Below are 7822 nucleotides of genomic sequence, written 5' to 3' on the forward strand. Positions count from 1 at the left end.
CCCCCCAGGAGATCAGGCCCAGCGGGGGATAGGCAGTGCTGCGCCGAGGTGGGTGCTAGCGCAGCGGGGAGGGGAGCTGCACACGGCCGGCACACCCTGCCGTGCCAGGCACACACCCCCGGGGTGCCACAGGAGCACGGCCAGGTGCAGGGTGGGGAGGAGCGGGAGCCAGACCCGTGGGGGAGCAGGAGCACACGTGGCACACCACGGCTCTGTGTTCACCCCCTGCTTCTCGGGGTCTGCACTGTGCCCGGCCCCCACGGACAGCAGGTGCCCTCGAGGGGATCGGAGCCCAGCCCACAGCCCCAGCACAAGGAGGGTACAGCAGCACTGGAGTCTCTGCATAGTTTATTTCCTCGACTCTCAGTAACAAAAACAAACAAACAAACAAGGTTTTTTTCCTCCCCTCCCAAACCACCTACCCACCCCCCCAGCCCCGCCTCGGCTCAAACGTCGTAGTTGGGGTTCTTGCGTAGGATAACAAAACCCTCCAGGATGGGTGTCACAGGCACGTGCTCCTCCGTGGCCAGCTCTGCCCGCTCTCCATGCGCCAGCAGCACCGGCGTCGTGTGAGTCTGGAAGCCGGTGATGGTTTTGGGTTTGCCCGCCTGGCCCACCACATCCACAGCCTGCGAGAGAAGAGCGAGGTAAATGCCGGGGACACGCAGGGATGCCGGAGCACCCCATCCCCGGCTCTGGCTGCCCCTTACCTGTCCTACCCGAACCGACACGGGCAGAGGTCGCAGCTCCTCGTCGAAGGTGACCAGCATGCGGGGCTGCATGGCAGCAACGAGGCCGTAGAGAACGTAGTGGGACTTGCCCAGGATAACTGGAGGGGAGATAGAAGTAAAGGGGCTGAGCAACGCCCACCCCGTGGGGCAGAGGAGTGCTGGGGGTGGGGGGCGAGCCCACAGTACTCACTGTTGCGCACATCCAGGAAGGACACGAGGACCGTCAGCAGCCCGGCCACGGCCACCTGGCTCATGAGCTGGCGATCGCTGTGGTATGGGCACAGGGTGAGCGTCCCCTTGCCCAGGTGGGTCAGGCCCTGGTGTGGCAGAGAAAGCATGTGAGAGAACGGTGGGGTAATATCTGGGACCCCCAGCCCTGGCTGGCAGGAGGGTGACACCCCCGGGACACCACTCCCCTTCCCACACCCAGGGCAGGGACCCCAACCTGCCCCCTCCCCACCACAAGCGGCAAGCGCAGGATCATCACCTGGGCTAACCGCACCATGAAGAGGTTGTTGGGGTCCTTGGCATGGTACTGGGCGAGCTGCCGCAGCATTGCTGCCAGCCGGGCGTTGTTGGTACCTGGGGAAGAGGGGGTGCAGGCAGAGAGTAGGGTACACGGCTCGGGTCTCCCACCTTCCCCCTGCACGAGTCCCAAACCGGGCTGTCCCCCAGGCTTACCACTGCCCACCATGCCCATGGCAAAGATGGAGTTGTAGGAGACCTCGGGGTCAGCGTCATGGGAGAACTTGCTGAGGGTGTCGAGGATGTTGAGCCGGGGGTTGGAGACCGAGATAAGGGCCAGGGCCAGGGGCACAGCACGGCGGAGGGTGGGCTCCCCGTACCGCAGCTGCACGGAGGGGAGGTGGGTGTTAGACCCAGCTTACCAAGGGCAGCGAGGTCTACAGAGATGTGAGGCAAGACCCAGTCTCTATTCCCAGGTTCCTTCCCGGCTCTGTGCTGTCCCCCTGGTGTCACTCACCAGGTGGCCAAACGTGCGCAGGGCCATCTCAGCGCCAATCTCCTCACCCATGGCAATGAGCGCGATCCCCAACACCGCTACGCCCTGCAGGGACACAGGCACTGAGCGTCAGGCGGGGAGCACCCAGCCCAAAACCCAAGTTCTCACAGCCCCTGCGCCCACCCTGAGCCCAGGGGGACAGTGAGAGCAGGGGATGCTGCTGGGGGCTGTTTTGCTCCAGCTCTGTTCCCACAAGGGCCTTAGGGACCCTCCCAAAGCTGGCTCCTGCCCCAGGGACACAGGTCCCAACCCACATTTCCCCACCTGGTGAGCCCCCATGTCAGCTGAGCTCTCTTTCTTCTCCTTCTCTTTCTTGTCCTTTTTGTCCTTGTCATCCTCTTTCTCCTTGGAGTCGAAGTGCTCACTGCAGATGTGCAGGAGCTGTTGCACCTTCAGGACATTCCCCGAGCCTGGGGGGAGAGCAGAGGGCCAGGATCAGCAGGCAGAGGGCCCAGGACCCGCTCCTGCCTCTCCCACCTTGATCAGCCCAACTCACCCGCATAGGCGCAGATGTCCACCAGTGTGTTGGCGAAGCTGCGGAACGGCTCCGACACCACCTCCAGCGCTGCCAAGATGGCCTCGATCGCCTCTCCCTTCCCTGCCGAGGAAGGCGCAGTGGTTAGAGGACAGCGGTGGAGAGATGTTCCCACCCTGTCCCCCAACCCAGGAGCCACTGGCACTGCCCAGGCTTACCCAAGTGGTTCAAGCCCAGGCCGAGCGGCAGCCACCGGGCATATGTGTCCTTCAGCTCTGTCTCCGATTTCTCCATGATGGTCTGGAGGATGGTTGAGGTGACATCCCCGTTGCAGGAGCCCACTGATATCATCCCGCAGGCCAGGGCGGTCACGCCAGCCACCTGGTGAAGGAGGGAAGGAGACATGTTGTACATGGGGACAGCGCAGAGTGAGCTGGCCCACAGCTCGGGGCCAGGTCTGCACAGTCTGACGGCTGCCCAGCCTGAAAAAGCACTGGGTACCCTTGGTCCCCACTTTGTGTGAAAATTTGGGCTATTGGGAGACCTGATGGCTTCCTACTCTCCCACATCTGCTGCAATCCCACCGTGGGAGCAGCTCAGATGGGGAAAATAGGGTTGTGCTCTTCTGGCACAGCACAGCACCAAGCAGGGACATGTAGCCTTGCTCTTGGAGCCCAAACCGGCTGCAGGACAGCCCCTGTATTCCCAGGAGCTGCTGGGGACCAGGTGGGGAAGCAGGAACCCCAGGCAAACCCTGCCTCGCTCCCTACCTCCATGCTGGACTTGGAGTCTCCCATCACAGGTAGCAGCAAAGTCAGGACGTCCTCGCGGTTGGAGCCCGCATATGCCAATCCCAGCCTGGGGAAGAGTCCAGGGGAGCGTGAGGGGGGAGCTGCAACCACCCTGCGCAGCATGGGGAGGCTGGGGCTAGGCCCTTACCCAAAAATGGCTCCAATCCTCATGGTGTTGCTGTTGTGGAGGACGTAGTCGGACAGGAGGGCCAGGGCAGGGTCACACTCGTTCCTCACCCCTGAGTTGACGATGCCACAGGCCAGGAGGGCTCCCGACTGCAAGGTAGAAGCACCATCACGCACCAGCCACCAACACACAAAGCTCCTTGCCAGCCAGTGACTAATGTCACCCCACACATTACACCCACTCCCCGGGATGGGCAAGTTGGTATCAAGTGAGCAACGCCACTCTGGATCCAGCTGAGCAGTCCAAAGCTCATAGCTCTGTGACAAGGGGACCCCAAAGGTGCCTCAGGCACTCCCCAGGAGCTCCCCGCCTTGCTGTGAGCCAGCACAGGTCAAAAACCTGGGACACAGGGCGTCTGATCCCTCTCTGGGCAGGAGCTGAGCTGCACAGCGGATCAAGGCAAGGTTAACCATTCCCCGAGCCGGCCGCACACCCAGCCCGCAGCAGGGCTGCCCCATGCAGCCGTAGAGCCCGTGCTGGGATCGGTGCCACGGACCTTGATATAATCCTCCGAGGAGTACAGGTACTTGTCAATCTGCGTGAGCCCCCCGTCCACATCCCACAGCAGTATCGTGCCCAGCGAGGCTGCAGCACTCAGCATCCCTGCAGTTCCAGGGGAAAAGAGCCCACGTCAGCCCTGAATTGATGTGCCCGGCCTGGGGCAGGTGGTGGCCAGGGACATGGGGCAGCCCAGCGGCAGCTGTGCCCTGCAGGCCCCCAAAAGGGACAGGGTAGTGACCCCAAGCCTAGGGGCACCTCCAGCCCCTGCCCAGCTGGCTCCCTCACCGTGGTCCTTGTTCTTGTACAACCATTTATTGCCATCGTCCGTCAGCAGCTTGTCCTGTCCGAACGCAGCATTCACAAAGCCGTTCACGAAGGAGGAGGCCAAATTCATCCGGGCTGAGTCCACTTGGGAACCACTACCCCCGAACCCTGGGAAATGACGTTGGGGTCAGCCGGGCAGCAAGAGAAGCCCTGCCAGCCCTCCACCGCACAGCTGTCCCACGCCACGGGGGGACGAGGACCTGTCCCACCACCAGCAGGAAGGAGGAGCCCAAATCCATGGCAGGCAGCTGGGTCTGCTCCACGCCACGTCAGAGACCGCAGGCAGGCCATCTGCCTACCTCGGGATACACAGCCGACTGCACCAGCCCAGAGATGCCTTGCAGCCCCAGGAGCTCCCCAAAGGAGAAACGACAGAGGCCACAACAAGAGCCCTTTGGGGATCCAAGCCGACTGCACCAGCCCAGAGATGCCTTGCAGCCCCAGGAGCTCCCCAAAGGAGAAACGACAGAGGCCACAACAAGAGCCCTTACGGTTATTTTCCAGGTGGGTTTTGTAAATATCGTCCGGCACTTTGGGCTCCATGATGTCCAGCTGCAGAGACAAGGGAGAAGGGGGTTACCTCCCAGGCAGCACACCCCAGGGCAGCTGCCCTACAAGGGCAACCTCTCCAGGAGGTCCCTGGCCAAGCTCACAGGGATGAAGGATCTCTTCCCAGGTCTTGCCACAGAGCCCGGCAGCCAGGGCAGCCACAGCTGGAGGCAGCCCAGGGCTCTTTTCCCAGCCGGGACACTCACCTCTCTGGCCAAGGCCAGAAAGTTGCTGTTGAGCTGGACATTGGACATGATCTCAGTCAGGTCCTCATACTCTTCCACATCCTCGTTCAGCTCCAGGAAGACCCCATGGCGGCCCAGCATAAAGGCCATCTGCTTCTGGACAACCCTGTGCAGAGGGAAGAGGTTTCACAAGTGCCCAGACCCCAGCCAGCCCCAGAACAAACACACGCTCACCAAATGGTGAGCCAGCCCGCCCTGCTATAGAAGCACACAAGAGCAGCCCAGAGATGGTCCGCTCTTGCCCACCTTGATTTCAGGGACAGGTGTCTCAGTCCAAACCCCCCGACACGTCCGGTGGTGGCAGGATCCAACCCAACTCTGCCCAGATGGGGAGCCATGCCCCACCACGATGGGCGAAGGCCCCAGAGGGTGGGGAACGAGTCTCCGCTTACACATCTTTGCAGGAAGTGAAGATGTCCTCCACCAGCTCCACGTCATTGAGCATCAGAGCCAGGCGCAGGGCTTCAGGGTAGCGGCTGAACTTGCGGAAGATGCCCAGGGCGCAGCGCAGAAGAGCTGAGTTCTCGGGCTCTGGGACGTAGCTTACGCAGCTTTGAGGAGGAGACAGGCATGAGGGTAACAACCACGTCGGGCAACCTCAGCCCACCAGGGACCAGGCCCCCTCCAGTGCCTGAGACTGCTGAGGTCCCTCACCTGGTCAGGTAGAGGCACACTTTGGAGTAGGCGTTGTCATCGATGTACTTCTCCAGCATGTCCATCTGCTCGATCTCCATGAGCAGGTCACAGGCCTCGTGCTCTGCGTTGTGGGCCATGTTGTAGGGGACGATCTCCTTGACCAGGGTGAGGAGCGTGTCCCTCTGAGCCTTGTCAGCCTCATCGATCTCCTGCCACTCCTTGGCCACCTCCCCTGCCAGGTGCCTGCCGGGACAAAGGGACATTACTGCCACAGAAACCAGCTTCACCCAGCCCCAAGGACAGGGAGCAGCTGCTACCAGTTAGCCGGGGCTGTGTATTGTTTACAGGGGCTCCACATTCCTGCGAGAGCTTTTGGGGGACAAGCCCAGAGGAGAAATAGGGTTAAGAGCAGAGATTATAGAGGCCACAGCAGCAAGATCTCTGCAGCTAGCAAATCACTGTGGAGAGAGAACGAGGTGACACATGTGCAGACATGACAGGGGCAGCTGAGCACAAGCTCAGCAAAAGTCGGGATACCTCCCAGGCAGGCAAGAGTCGAAGGGCTCAGGGAAATCCCCCTGAGCCCTTGTCCTTCCCCAAGCCCTGCTCCCACCCAGGCTTACCTGACGTATTCATGCCCCCAAGACGCCAGCTCCTCCTGGGAGCCCACCAGCCGGTACTTCAGACACTCGCGCTCCCCGCTCATGGTCATGGCCAGCACAGAAATGATGTCTGCCGCAAAACGCTGGGGAAAGAGCGCGGAGGTCCAGATGCATGCCGGGCACAGGGAAGCGGTGGCAGCCAGGGACACAACACCCTCCCTGCGCCCACAAGCCATCACAGGCGGCAAAGGCGCGGCCCTGGCAAGTTATAATCCACCAAAGCAAGTCACAGAGGCTGACGTTAGACCACGGGGTCCAGAGGGCTCTGCGATCACTCACCCCAGCACCATCCCCCCAGCCACGTGGGACGGTGAGGCCAAGAGCCTTTACCTTGTTCTCTCCTGGAGCCATGTTCTCATAGATCTCCTTCAGCTTGCCGTAATGCGGCCGTAGGAACTTGAGCGGTTTGGGAACAGAGGTCATGGAGGTGGTGGAAGAGCGGATCTGCCTCCGCAGCTCCTCCAGGGCCGGGCGGTAGAGGGACGTATCTTTTTCCTGCAGAGGGAAGCTGCCTGTCAGGGAGCAGGGGGGCTGGTTCCTGCACCACCACCCCGCCAGCCCTCCCCAAACACAGCCGTGGCTCTGAGCAGAGGGAGGCAGAGGTCCCTTGGGCACAGGTCAGACAGGCGGCAAGGCTGGGGGACAGACCGCAGCGGACAAGAAGGGGGCCTGCTCAAGGTGAAACCCCCCCACCTCCACTGCACAAGGAACAACCGGAAGCGAGGGACAGAGGGACTCAAGTCCTGGCCAGGGCTCCTGGCTCCGCAGCTCCTTGCTGAGGGGGATGGCACAGACTTACCCCCAGGCGCTCCACCAGCATCTCCAGCTCATCCTGCAGCTGCTTGTCCTCCTCAGACTGCCGAAATGCACAGGAGAAAGCAGAGTTAAGGGTGCCCAGCACAGACACCCCCGGTGTGACAGGGGTGGGGGTGTCACCCCAAGCCGCAAGGGGATGAGGACGCAGTGACACCCCCCTCCAGGGCACCATCCTGCCCCAGTGCTGCTGGGGGGGGGGGGGGCGGGGGGGGCGTGCGCCATTCCCCCTTGTTTCGGGGGGGGGGGGGGCGGGGGGTGTCAATGCTCCCATCTGTGGATACTCCCCCGAAGAGACCACCCCTTCCCAGGGGGTGAGGAGCGCCTCCCCCGTTACCCTGTGCTGTATGGAAACACCCCCACGGAGAGGGGCACGGCAGGGCACAGCCCCACGGGGGGGCACCCCCAGTGAGAGCAGCCCCTCTACCCAGAGGCAGCCCCCCACAGCCCGTGGGGACCCCCAGAGCCAAGGCCACCCCCGTGCTCCCCCGAAGAGACCACCCCTTCCCAGGGGGTGAGGAGCGCCTCCCCCGTTACCCTGTGCTGTATGGAAACACCCCCACGGAGAGGGGCACGGCAGGGCACAGCCCCACGGGGGGGCACCCCCAGTGAGAGCAGCCCCTCTACCCAGAGGCAGCCCCCCACAGCCCGTGGGGACCCCCAGAGCCAAGGCCACCCCCGTGCCGGGCAAAGAGGGGACCCCTCCACAGTCCCCGCTGTCACACGTGCCCGATTACATCATGGCTCCCCTCACCCCACTCCAGCGCCATCAGACCCCAGAGCCCCCTGCCCCACCGCGCACACACACCCCCCAGGGCAGGGAGCCTTCAGCTGCGTCACGCGGGCACCCCCAAGACGTCACGGTCCCCCTCCGGAGGGAGCTCTCG

General features: G+C 62.8%; 1 protein-coding gene across 2 annotated transcripts in view; it reads right to left on the reverse strand.

The window, feature by feature from the left end:
* Positions 1–331: 331 nt before the first annotated feature.
* The window catches only part of PSMD2 (proteasome 26S subunit, non-ATPase 2), a 10052-nt gene continuing 2561 nt past the window's right edge, over positions 332–7822 (reverse strand). Inside the window, exons 1-21 of one of the 2 annotated variants that reach the window (XM_009288079.2) lie at positions 7744–7766; positions 6922–6978; positions 6453–6617; positions 6084–6205; positions 5479–5703; positions 5217–5375; positions 4786–4930; positions 4522–4582; positions 3992–4138; positions 3702–3808; positions 3167–3294; positions 2998–3085; positions 2446–2608; positions 2249–2350; positions 2017–2162; positions 1714–1797; positions 1413–1581; positions 1219–1313; positions 922–1048; positions 711–829; positions 332–629 (exon numbers count right to left, since the gene is read on the reverse strand). In XM_009288079.2, coding sequence (XP_009286354.1) covers positions 447–629; positions 711–829; positions 922–1048; positions 1219–1313; positions 1413–1581; positions 1714–1797; positions 2017–2162; positions 2249–2350; positions 2446–2608; positions 2998–3085; positions 3167–3294; positions 3702–3808; positions 3992–4138; positions 4522–4582; positions 4786–4930; positions 5217–5375; positions 5479–5703; positions 6084–6205; positions 6453–6617; positions 6922–6942 — 2556 coding nt within the window. In that variant the 5' untranslated portion in view covers positions 6943–6978; positions 7744–7766 and the 3' untranslated portion in view covers positions 332–446. Of the gene's footprint in view, positions 630–710; positions 830–921; positions 1049–1218; positions 1314–1412; positions 1582–1713; positions 1798–2016; positions 2163–2248; positions 2351–2445; positions 2609–2997; positions 3086–3166; positions 3295–3701; positions 3809–3991; positions 4139–4521; positions 4583–4785; positions 4931–5216; positions 5376–5478; positions 5704–6083; positions 6206–6452; positions 6618–6921; positions 6979–7743; positions 7767–7822 lie in introns of those variants that run through there. The other variant, XM_009288080.1, reaches the window with a different exon arrangement.

The sequence above is a fragment of the Aptenodytes forsteri genome, unplaced genomic scaffold (genome assembly GCF_000699145.1).
Source record: "Aptenodytes forsteri isolate BGI_AS27 unplaced genomic scaffold, ASM69914v1 Scaffold72, whole genome shotgun sequence".
Classification (NCBI taxonomy): Eukaryota; Metazoa; Chordata; class Aves; order Sphenisciformes; family Spheniscidae; genus Aptenodytes; species Aptenodytes forsteri.